This window comes from Mytilus californianus, unplaced genomic scaffold (assembly GCF_021869535.1).
Source record: "Mytilus californianus isolate M0D057914Y unplaced genomic scaffold, xbMytCali1.0.p SCAF_4, whole genome shotgun sequence".
NCBI lineage: Eukaryota > Metazoa > Mollusca > Bivalvia > Mytilida > Mytilidae > Mytilus > Mytilus californianus.
The window spans coordinates 113,442,230-113,455,037 of record NW_026262690.1 but is presented as its reverse complement, the minus strand read 5'-3'; the positions used below and the strand labels follow the sequence as shown (position 1 = coordinate 113,455,037).

The 12,808-nt window shown below is 32.2% G+C and overlaps 1 protein-coding gene across 1 annotated transcript in view; it reads right to left on the bottom strand.

Annotated features, from left to right (window-relative positions):
* LOC127699100 (thyroid adenoma-associated protein homolog) overlaps nt 1-12,808 on the bottom strand; it is a 202,207-nt gene that overhangs the window by 112,145 nt on the left and 77,254 nt on the right. The window contains exons 14-24 of the mRNA XM_052202835.1: nt 12,518-12,666; nt 11,803-11,958; nt 10,354-10,467; nt 9,076-9,205; nt 7,865-8,001; nt 4,308-4,669; nt 3,673-3,815; nt 2,864-3,024; nt 2,486-2,595; nt 925-1,051; nt 343-456 (exon numbers count right to left, since the gene is read on the bottom strand). Of these exons, the coding sequence (XP_052058795.1) occupies nt 343-456; nt 925-1,051; nt 2,486-2,595; nt 2,864-3,024; nt 3,673-3,815; nt 4,308-4,669; nt 7,865-8,001; nt 9,076-9,205; nt 10,354-10,467; nt 11,803-11,958; nt 12,518-12,666 (1,703 nt within the window). The remainder of the gene's footprint in view (nt 1-342; nt 457-924; nt 1,052-2,485; nt 2,596-2,863; nt 3,025-3,672; nt 3,816-4,307; nt 4,670-7,864; nt 8,002-9,075; nt 9,206-10,353; nt 10,468-11,802; nt 11,959-12,517; nt 12,667-12,808) is intronic.

Sequence of the window (12,808 nt, the reverse complement as noted above, 5' to 3'; positions counted from 1 at the left end):
GCAAATCAACAATGGAAAATACTGAAATATCTGTGACATTTTCCAAAAATCTGGCAAGAAATGACATTTTATAGCCGACTATGTGGTATGGGTTTTTCTCATTGTTACGGTTGCCTCTAATTACTTACATCAGCTTCAATCAAACTTTGGTGGATAGTTGCCTCATTGGCAATCATACCACATCTCCTTATTTTTATATTAATATAATTTTTTGGGGTAAAAAAATAAAACTTTATATATAATCATAGTGATACCGGAAATGACCACTGACAGTTATCAAAACTTTAAAATTTTTAGATAAACCTCTAGGCTTAATAATTAGTGTTCAGACATGTGACCTACCTTAGATTCTGACAAGTCATGTGACTCCTCTGTCAATGCTAATTTAAGTAAATCAGCCATAGCTTGTTTGAAGCACTGTCTTCCTGTGGTCAATGGTTCTGTGGTCACTAAAGCCTGTCAATAGATTAGTAACTCTAATAATAATAATCAACAATACAGCATATCTATCATTATTTTATTTGAGTCTTTTGATTCAGTGCAAAAATGTAGTATTTAATAAAAAAAAGTTTAATTACACTAATTCAAAAATTGTCTTTAATGCACATCCAAACTTAAATGTCCGCTGAGTAGAGGGTTTGTGGATTTTTTTCAGACATCACATTTTTAAAATTGCTCAAAAAAAGCAAACATTGACAAAGATACAACATGTACAATCTCAATATTTTTATGAAGAAAAATTTAAATCTTTATTTGAATATTAAAAGAGAGAAAATTTTGTAGGCAGAAGTTTCATTGATTAATTATCAAAATAGGAGGAAGAATAAGGGAATGTACCCAGAATTGAGAAAAAACTCTCCATTTTAATAAACCACACAACAATCAATCATGTGATCAAACAAAATTGTATTATTTAATACTAACTTGTACATAGAATGGAACTCCAGCACTTCTCCTTGTAGCACACAGTTTAGAGCTGACAGATTTGATTTCACCCATCAGGTGCGACAGCCATAGCTTTGGACGCTTATACAGGTCTGGTATTGTACTTCTGAAAATCATAAAATGTACTGTCAAGAGTTGACTGCAATTCCAATAATTATTGTGACACAAATAACATCTTTCATCAAAATATGTATGATACCAAAATTTATGATAAAAGAGATGATTTTTCATTCCCTATTGTTAATTATCCATTTTTAGATGGTGACATTCCCTTGTCACCATCTTATGGTGTTTATATATCTCAACTTGTTCGATTCGCTCGTGTTTGTAACAACGTATTTGATTTCAACGAAAGAAATCTCTGTATTACTGAAAAATTATTACACCAGGGTTTTCCATATCACAAACTAGTCAAAACATTTACTAAATTTTATCATCGGTACAAGGACATCATTCGTAAATATAAATCAACATGTAGACATCTTATACGTTCAGGTATTTCACATCCAATATTTTATGGTAATATTCTTTACAAAGCACAAAAATGTTGGCATTCACCTCAAAAGCTAACCAAACCTTTAAACAGACTTATTCGGAAAGGATATAGTTACGATACTGTTGTCAGGTCATTAAGGATTGCATATTTTGTTATTAATATTGATTCACTCATAGGGTCTTTGCATCGGAAATAAACACTATTATTCTAAAACCAGTTGTTGGCATGATACGGGTTATGTTCTTCTCATATATTTTATGATTGTATGATACTAAACCCCTAACGGGAGGGATTGTACTTGATTTTCATATGATGAAGACATAATCTTTCAATCAGTTTAATTGAGGTCTGAAGCTGGCATGTCAGTAACTGCTAGTAGTCCTTTGTTAATTTATGTATCATTGTCTTTTTGCTTAGTGTCTTTTGTTACCTATTCTGACATCGGATTCGGACTTCTTTTAAACTGAGTTTTACTGTGCGTATTGCTATGTGTTTCTTTATTCTACATTGGCTAGAGGTATAGGGGGAGGGTTGAGATCTCACAAAACATGTTTAACCCCGCCGCATTTTTGCGCCTGTCCCAAGTCAGGAGCCTCTGGCCTTTGTTAGTCTTGTATGTTTTTTTAATTTTAGTTCATTTATATGTTTTGGAGTTTAGTGTGACGTCCATTTTCACTGAACTAGTACACAATTTTATTTAGGGGCCAGCTGAGGACTACCTCCGGGTGCGGGATTTTCTCGCTGCGATGAAGACCCATTGGTGGCCTTTGGCTGTCGTCTGCTCTTTGGTTGGGTTGTTGTCTCTTTGACATATTCCCCATTTCCATTCTCAATTCTATGAACAGGATAAAGATGAGAGTTTAAATACGAACCAAGTTACATTTTTTCTAATATTGAACATTGTCTAATTTCAGATTTTACAGAAACCTTTGAAAGAAAATTATTTATAAAAGTATTTATGGAATAATTTTGTTCACTTTACCAACACAATTTTACCAAAATATGATCCTTTTGAAATAGGATTGTTAAAAAATCCGAACTAACCTCCATAACATATCACACATTTTAACAAATCCAGCGTAAGCCAATTCAAATGCTCCTCTATGTATAGATTCTAGAAGTTGAGTCTTAAAATAGCTTCCAATTTCATCTATCTATTGAAATATAAAATATAGTTAATTAATAGAGTAATTACAGCACAAAAAATTATTAATTATGCTAATATATACTGATTATAACAGTTTCTTTCATTTAAGCCACCAATCATGATGTATGATGACAACAGTATAAAGTATGGCAAAAGAAATGAAGGAAAAACAGTATGCTATAAAAACAGCTAAGTATTCTTATAGATCTTGATCTACATTAGTACTTAACAGAAATTGTTGTCCCAAATCCTTTTACAGAAATATGTATAATTACCTGTTCACATGTCATTAGGCCCGCAGAGACCTGGTCCCCTGTGTTCTTCACTGGTACATTAGTACACAACAGACCCAGTAGTAAAGAGACCTCCTTTATACTTCTCCAGCAGCACACTGTCAAATATTCTGGCATTAGACCTTCTGTTGTTTGTGTGATGTCTGTAAAACAACAATAAAGAAGAAATATTTTAACATGATCTGTCAAGGTAGAGATAGAAAAAACCTGAGAAAACATTTTGACCTATACGATCTGGATGTATAATATGTCTAATGTTTCAAACCCACCATTTCCTTCATGACATAAGTTTTGATGCATATATATAAAAACAAAGATAAACTAAGAAAAGTTTTCACAAATAGGTGTACCCAGGTAAAGTGTTTAAGGTCATAAGTTGACCTGTAGATGCCATTTTTTGTGTTTGTTGGGTTGTTGTTAGATTGAGTATACCTTATACAGAACTGAAATATCCATGATAATAGATATGATATCATCTCACACACACATGAAACAATCAAAGGTAAAATATTATTATACTTTACCAAAATTTTATAAACAAGTTGTTCTCTAATGATGGACAGTTAATTAAATATACCCCAAATGAGGCAAAAGTAAAAAGGAAAGAATCTGAAGGCACATCTTCAGATATTGTTCATGTTCTTTTATCACATACAAAGTTGTGTTGATAAATTTTACATTTTTTGTTACTTTATTATCCAAAAATAGAAAACAATTACGTACAGAAGGAGGGATTATTATTGAACCCCTAATATAATAATCAGAGATCGAAACTTTTTGAAATTACATACTACCCATAACTTCTGCAGGAATGTTGCCCTCTGGTGATGAATTCTGAACAACTGGGGAGACAATCTGTGATATCTGTAGACAACATTTGATGAGGTCTGCTACAATTGTTCTCCAAAACGGAATATCTGATGTCAATATTGACCTACAAATACAAGGCTTCAAGGATTTACAAATGCAAAAATAAGAGATTCAGCACCTTTTCTGTATTTCTAGTGATACATTAAAGAAAAAAAAAAAAATGAATTTAAAAAGATTACAACAAAAATGTATTAATTTCACATTAATATGGTGATATTTCATAAAACTGTATATATACCATTGATTTTAGACTATATGTAAAATGCAAACACTATCATTTCTGTCCTTTCCATGAAATCAAATGAAATTTGTCTTTACTGAATGGTAAATTGGGCATGTTGCTATGCTGGAAGTATGCCTGGAGTTTACTTGAAGGCCTTACTTATCGTTGCTTACATCTACATCATTTGGTCTCTGATGGATAGTTGTCACATTGGTAATCATATCATATCTTCTATTTTTGTACTGGTTAAATTTTTTAAGGCATAGTCTAACTAAGAATAAAATTTAAGGAATTTAAACTATACTACCTTTTTTTTTATAAAATTGTACTCACTTAAAGCTGACATCTTGGATGACGTATCGTATGCTATGTAAAGTTGGATACAATGGTTTACTACAAGCAGCAGACATCAAACTCTGTTCTGCCATATTTATCTGATACTTCAGATATTCCATCAACCATGTCAACAGATGTAAAACTCTTCCTGATTGGTTGTCAGAAATTTCTGGTAAAGATGGTTGTCCACAGGAAATAATGAATGACCTTGACTTTGATTCCTTTGTCGTGACTGGGAAGAACTCTGCTTGCAGCAGTAAGATTCTAAACATGTATGCTGCTGTTGTGCTATCTAGGGGACGAGTGCTGCCTGCTAAGTTCAGGGCTGTTTCAAATAATCCATCCACAGAATCAAATGTCTAAAATGGTAAAACAGACTGAATATAATATGAAGAAACTAAAGAAGAATGTATCTGAGGACACAAATGCCCCTGCTCAAGCTTGCTTTTCAAACAAAAAATGGGACGGATGGAATGATAGAATTATAGAAAGACAGAAAGACAGAAGGTCAGACGGTCAAGGGTAACACTTAATGCCTCCTTTGCCTTACGGCAGGGGCATAATAATAACTGATTCTAAAAATAGCAATCTCAAGTTTAAAATGGTTTGCAAACATTTTGATGGTTAGTTCATACAAAAGTTACCACAAGAGAAATGCTAGTTGTAGTAGCCAATTAAGGTGGAATATTACTGGGTTTATTACTTCTAAAAATGATAGTTTGAGACCTGGCCCCTTACAAATATTTGAAAAGTTACTTCAAAAATAAAGATTAAGAAGATGTGGTATATTGCCAATGAGACAACTCTCCACCAGAGACCAAATGACATAGAAGTTAACAACTATAGGTAACTGTACGACCTTCAACAATGAACAAAAACCATCCCTCATAGTAAGCTATAAAGTTCATAATATCAAGTTTAATAACATGTCTTTCTGAAACTATCAAAGCAAATTACTATTTGTGTACCCAGATCATCCTCAATCCTAAAATTTACCATTCCAAAAATATTTACTTAGTTTAACAAAATGAATAAAATGCTCCGCAGGGCGCAGCTTGATACGACCGCAGAGGTCGAACCCTGAACAGTTGGGGCAAGTATGGACACAACATTCAAGCTTGATACAGCTTTGCATTTGGATTGTGATTAAATATTTGACACAGCATAGGTTTCTGACACAGAATGAATGTGGTCTAAGAACTTAAAAAATTTAAATTGGACATTCACCTATTATGGTCCAATATCCAAAATCTAAATACATGGTTAGATTCAGCATATCAAAGAACCCCAAGAATTCAATTTTTGATGAAATGAAACAAAGTTTAATTTTGGACCCTTTGACCTCAATGTGGACAAAGTTGATAACGGGGCCCAAAAATCAAAAATCTAAATACATGGTTAGATTCAGCATATCAAAGAACCCCATATATTCAATTTTTGTTGAAATCAAACAAAGTTTAATTTTGGACCTCGATTTGGACCAACTTGAAAACTGGGCCCATAATCAAAAATCTAAATACATGTTTAGATTTAGCATATCGAAGTTAAAATCAAACAAGTTTAATTTTGGACCTTTTGGACCTTAATGTAATCCAATTTGAAAACGGTACCAAAAATTAAGAATCTAAATACACGGTTAGATTCGGCATATCAAAGAACCCCAATAATTCAATTTTTTATGAAATCAAACAAAGTTTAATTTTGGACCCTTTGGACCTCAATGTGGACCAATTTAAAAACGGGGCCCAAAATCCAAAAACTAAATACATGGTTAGATTCAGCATATTAAAGAACCCCAAGAATTCAAGAATAAAACCCCATTGAAATTGGTCAAGAAATAAGCAATTTATACGAAGTATCTTCTTTTGCACAACACTGTGCAATTAAATATTTCTTGCACAATACTGTACAATTGACAATTTCTTGCTATTGCACAATATTGTGCTATTGGATATTTCTTGCTATTGCGCAATATTGTGCAATTGAAGATTTCTTGCTATTGCGCAATACTGTGCAATTGAAGATTTCTTGCTATTATGCAATACTGTGCAATTGAAAATTTCTTGCTATTGCACAATACTTATTATATAATAATATACACATCCTGTTTGGTGTGTATCTCCTACCATACCATTATTATTTGCTTTTAAATATAAATCAGAAATAACCAACTTAAAATGGAAAATTTTATAAGAAAAAAAAAAGGAAAAAAAAAAAAAAATGGAAAAAGAAAAAAATCCCCCCTCCCAAATTTTTTGAACCCCCTTATGACTCATCACCCCCAAACTCAATCCCAGGCTTCCCTTTGTGGTATGGTACCTTGCAGTACAATTTCAGAGAGATCCATACACTTGAACACAAGTTATTGTCTGGAAACTAGAAAAATGTGTTTTTTGGCCCCTTTTTGGCCCCAAATTCCTAAACGTTTCGGCAATTACCCCCAAACTCAAACCCAGCTTTCCCTTTGTGATATGGAACCTTGTAGTACAATTTCAAAAAGATCCATACACTTACACACAAGTTATTGTCCTGAAACTAGAAAAATGCTTGTTTTTTGCCCCTTTTTTGCCCCTAATTCCTAAAATATTGAGGCAATTACCCCCATCATCAATCCCAGCCTTCCCTTTGTTGTATGGTACCTTGCAGTACAATTTCAGAGAGATCCATACACTTGAACACAAGTTATTGTCTGTAAACTAGAAAAATGCTTATTTTTGACCCCTTATTGGCCCCCAATTCCTAAACGTTTCGGCAATTACCCCCAAACTCAATTCCAGCTTTCTCTTTGTGATATGGAACCTTGTAGTACAATTTCAGAAAGATCCATATACTTACACACAAGTTATTGTCATGAAACTAGAAAAATGCTTGTTTTTTGCCCCTTTTTTGGCCCCTAATTCCTAAAATTTTGAGGCAATTACCCCCAAAATCAATCCCAGCATTCCTTTTGTGATATGGAACCTTGTGGTACAATGTCAGAGAGATCCATACACTAACACACAAGTTATGTCTGGAAGTTACAAAAATGCTTATTTTTGGCCCCTAATTCCTTTACTGTAAGTACCATGACCCCCAAAATCAATCCCAACCTTCCTTTTGTGGTATTGAACCTTGTGGTAAAATTTCATAGAGATCCATTCACTTAAACTAAAGTTAGAGTGCGAAAACCAATGTGTCTTCGGACGACGCCGGACGATGACGACAACGACGCCAACGTCATACCAATATACGACCACAAAATTTTTTTTGCGGTCATATAAAAATATAATATGTATTGTTTTTTTGCCTTAAAATTCAATAAAGGAACACGTTACTGTCTGGTTTTCAGAATTGAAGTAGTTGGTATTTGGATTATACACTCTGGGTACAGTAAAACAGGTGATTTAATGCATCATGAGAAGAACTTAAAACAACGCATTGATTAAAAATAATAAAAATCAACTGGTCAGGATAAGTAATAGGCAGGATGTCTTTGATATTACATAAATTAAAGATTAAAATATTTTTCTTCTGCTGTTCTTGGAAGTGCAAATATCATAAAGAAAGGGGAATACCTGTTTCATGAAGTCTAATGTTGAGAGATATTTGAGAAGTTTGTAAGCCTCCATTTTATTATCTTCAAATGTATCTGTCAGACATTCTATCAAAACATTGAAATCTTCTCCTTCTATCTCATTACAAACACTGAAGCCTGCAAAATTGATAAAATAAACCAATGTTTATAATAAATAGCCTTTAATAAAACTAAAAAAAGCAAAAAAAAGCATTTCATTGAAAAAATTGCTTCTTTGATAAATTTTTTTTCTTTGAAAAAAATCAGCAAAATTAGAGTAATAGTGACTTCTTTAATCACTATCAATTACACTGGGGAAAACACACTTGGGGAAAATTGAATTACAAAAGATCTCTACCTGATCTAAAAAAATATGTCAACCAATAACCATAAGTTATCTCCCCGTTGTCTATTTCATGGAAAATAGAAAACATTAGAGGTGTAATACCACCAAATCATAGTACGTCACATCCGGTTGCATACGAAAATAGGTCGGTTAAAAATATTCCCTTGAATTTGACAGTTGTAGGTAATTGATCCTACATTTCATTGCAGTAAAACATTTCTGGGTCATAAACATATATCTTGGGTATTTCAAAGCACCATTATTTTTTTATTTGGGGTTTCTATAGAATATTTTGGAAACTTGAGGTTACATGGTTACTAAAGCTTGTACACAGGTTAAAAAAGGGGGAAAATTTGATTGGTTAACTTCCAGTGATGGTTATTTTCTTATATGCAATGAAATGTTATGTGAAATTTTTTCTATAGTACTGGACAGGATCAAACTTTACTCATGCCAAGTATTTCTTTATTTGAAACAAAGATAAATTCTGCACAATTTTTTGAAAAGTGCAAATTTAACAAAGACTAATAGGGGAAAATCAATGGTGGTATTACACCTAGAGAGATCAAGAATGACAGATTTTTTTTTTACCTCACAAGTCATTATTTTTAACAAAACGTTGTGATATTTTTTTAAGAAAAATTTAATAACTGAATGTGAAATTTGTTTACAGAAAGAATTAATAAAGAGTGGCACTTCTAACTTTTAATATAAAATTTTGTACATACAAAAAATGGCCAAGAAATTCATGACATATGTCCAATTACAAACTTGCATGGATATAAACTATTTCTTTGAAATTATACACTGGAAGTTACATTTTATAATCTTAAAATACATTTAAATTTCATTGTTGTAGAAATTACCTTCAGCAGACGGTGTACCAAATATATCCACCAGTAAGTTTAAGGCTGTCAGACATGTTGTTTTTCTGGGGAATGAGGATCCTGGATGTAAACAGCTGAATAAATGTCTAGTCAACCAGGATAGAAAATCCTGCAAAATAAATGAAAAAATAAGTTTACAGGATAAGACTTATAATGATTGTATCATTACATTTTACAGAACGACAAGTTGACAAATCTCATATAAGTATTACAGATATACTTGTTAGGGGACTGATTGGGCGCTCTTAACATATTTAAAAACCCTGCCACATTGTGATGTGTATGTCCCAAGTCAGGAGCCTTTTATTCAGTGGCTGACATTTGTTGTTGTGTATCATATTGTTTTTCATTTATTGTGTTCTGTAAGGTGCAGTTCGGTGTATCTGCGCACCTAAGACTTATGACTTCAGTTTATTAAACTGATAAAACTAATAATCAGATAATACTGTGTGAACAAAATCATTACATACTTTTATTTCATAAAATATTCTGTATGTATGGTTTCACCCTTAAGATGTTGAGTAACGTGTGTCAAAAATTAGGGAAACCCTTGTTTTGAAAGTTCTTCAAATGTCCGGTGATTTCGAGCATGACTTCTAAAAATAGATTATTTTGAATAAAGGAAAAATTTTATTGTGAGAAATATAGTTGAATTTGAACCAAACATACTGCCAAGGATGCAGAGCAAAATTTATTTTAATTTGATTAAAATTTTACTTAAATGAAACAAATTTTATCTAATGATGTAATTTTTTTAATAGAAATTGGCTAAATATGGTTAATCATCTGATTGTAGTTATAAATTTACTCTGGAACTTATCAATTTTAATCTTTTCTGTCCCTTCAGAATACTAAAACAATTACAAGAACGATTCTATTGCCAATATGCTGAAATCAGGTAATGCTCGATATCAGGTCATTAGTTTTATCATTTGAATTGTTTTATACAATGGGTCTGGGAAGAGTTAAATTGCCAAAGAATTAGAGAAATGAATATACTGACAAATTTCTTTCTCACAATGTTCAACTTTCTCTTTTTGGTTTTATTGTATTGATGAAGTTTCTTTCAACTGCATATGACTTCATTTATATTTTTCATCAATATAATTGTATAATATCATTATAAAAAGAAGTGGTATAATTGCCAATGAGACAACTGTCCACCAGCTTTCTCACACGCAAAAAAACCTAATTGTAAAAGGGGGATACACCACAGTCAGGGGGACACTAAGACTATTTTTAACAGTCTGTCTTAACCTTGTACTGTTTTAAGCTCTGTCTCTCATTCATAACCTGACAGTCAGCAGTATTATTCATCTTTTTTATCTGACGTAACATCACTGTTTCACTTTCCATCATTCTACATAGCAGCTGTAAAGAAAAATCAGATACAGAATAATTCATTGAGTACTACTTGAAGTAGGTTCTGTGAACCAGAAATTTCAGTGTATGAGAACCTCGTCCATGAAAGAACAATTTACAAAAACTGGTACCGACTAAGATATATAAATCAACAGTACATCAATATTTCTATCTAATATGGTTTTGTCAACTAAGAGGGTGGTAAAGGGTTATTTTCGTGCAACGTATTTTGTCATAAGGGTTTCGTGTTTCGTGAAATTGGTAAAAAGATCAACGCGCAAGAAATTTTTAATTGTTCGTTCATCGTGAAATGGCAATTTTATTTCATGTTCTTCCGTGCAGATACCCCCCCTTTACGCCCCTCAACTAAACTTCATGCCTCTGAACATCATTATTATTACAGATGTATTAAAAACATAGCATTTTCTTAGGTAGAAGCGAAAACTTTTTTTTTTTGTGGAACCCAAGTAAATATATTATGAAGTCACCAGAACCAAGATAGTTTGCATCCTGGGTAAATACTGGTTAGACTACCTGACAAATGCTTTAAGGCTTATGGTAAGATTCAAACTGAAAAGACTATGTGCAAGAAGATTATTTGACAAATTTGGGTATAACTTCCAGTTAAAGAAGTGCAGATAATTCAATCAAAGGGAAAAAAAATAAATAATCTACTACATTGAATATTACAGTTATCCACTTAAAAGAGAAAGAAAATTGTCAATTAAAATAAATCTTTGTCTTGTTGTGAAAAAGGCCTTGTTTCCACAATGAAAAAAATTTGCTTTTTCTCAGTTTCCTAACATATTCTCATTTTCCAATGGTTGTTTAATTTTTTCCTACTTCATCCTGTTTAAACTATTATTTTTTGCATTATTTCTTATTGCGAAACCACACAAACTTTTTGAAATATGTATGTTCAGTAAATAGCTATTGAGTTTATCTTCCTGCACATATGATACACTGCCACTGGTAATAAAATGTAGAAATTTGGAAATTTACCACTTCCAATATATTGTGAGTGTTACGCTTATAAATCAAGATCATGTGATATCAATAGGACAATTTTTTTGGCAGGGCTACATGTTGTAGAGTTGCAATCTAATTTTTGTCAAATCAGCAGGTGTTTAAAACGGCCTTTTCAGAATTTAATGCATTCTTGGTAATATTTTCAAAAGCGTTCACCAAAACTTTGCGGTTGGTTTAAAACGTACTAAACAATGGAAATTCAACCAATGATGTGAGATAATTTTCATTTTAGTGTACAAACAATGAGATTACACATAGGCCTTTAGATTCTGAAGAGGCTAAATTCAGGACATTTTTGCAGTTGACATTTTTTACCTTTTTCAGTTGTGACAATAGAAGTTGTCTAAATCCAGGTGACTGACTATTTAAGTTCCAAGGTAGGAATGTCTTAATGAGCTGTACCTCCCAAGCACAGACCACTGCTGTGGTTTTATTACTTTCACAGATAAAGGCAAAAGCATCAAGTCTAACCTGAAACATATTGAACATTTCTCTTTTAGTGACAAAAGTTTTATCGCACTCAATATTTTCCACATTGATAAAAATATGATAGTTTGCAACATATAAATATAATATGCAAGATTACCATATTCCCCCAAAATAAATTGCAACCATCTAAAAACTTTTGATTTTAATTTTATCAAGAACTGGATACAGGTGCTATTCTACATCATGATCTTTCCTGAATGTATTCAAACATCAGCCAAAGAGTCCATACAGCATAAAAAACATATCAATTCTAAAATGTTCTCCAAGTTTGCCTTCTGTTATTCAAGAAGTTTTCATAGCCTGCTTTAATTTTACAACTTTTAGATCAGCATGCTTCAATATCGTTTTAATTTTTTCTATTTCAGCATGTTTATCTTTCAATAAAAAAAATATCCCTCCCCGTCTTAATATGTATTCCCACATACTGCCCCTGCACTTTAAATTTTCATCACAGCATGTTCTTTTGGTTCTTTTTTTATTGGGTTGCTGTCTCATTGAACCCCATATCTATTTTAAAATAATATCCTAAATTACAAAATACCTGCTCATCTATATGACATAACGCTTGTTGCATAACAGACATATTTATCAGATTGTTGACACTGTCCTCTGATTCCAATTGTTTGTCTAAAAGTCCCATAACTCTGGCTCTACGTAAACAAGTCACCAGCGATGACATTTTTGAAGTATCTACAAAAAGATAACAAAATCTTCACATCAAATTACAAGAATTACCATTTTTACATGGGCAAGTCTAAATACTTTAATGGAATGAAAGAGATGGAGGTAAAAGTCTATGAGTATGGAACTAATTTTTATATCTTAAACACAA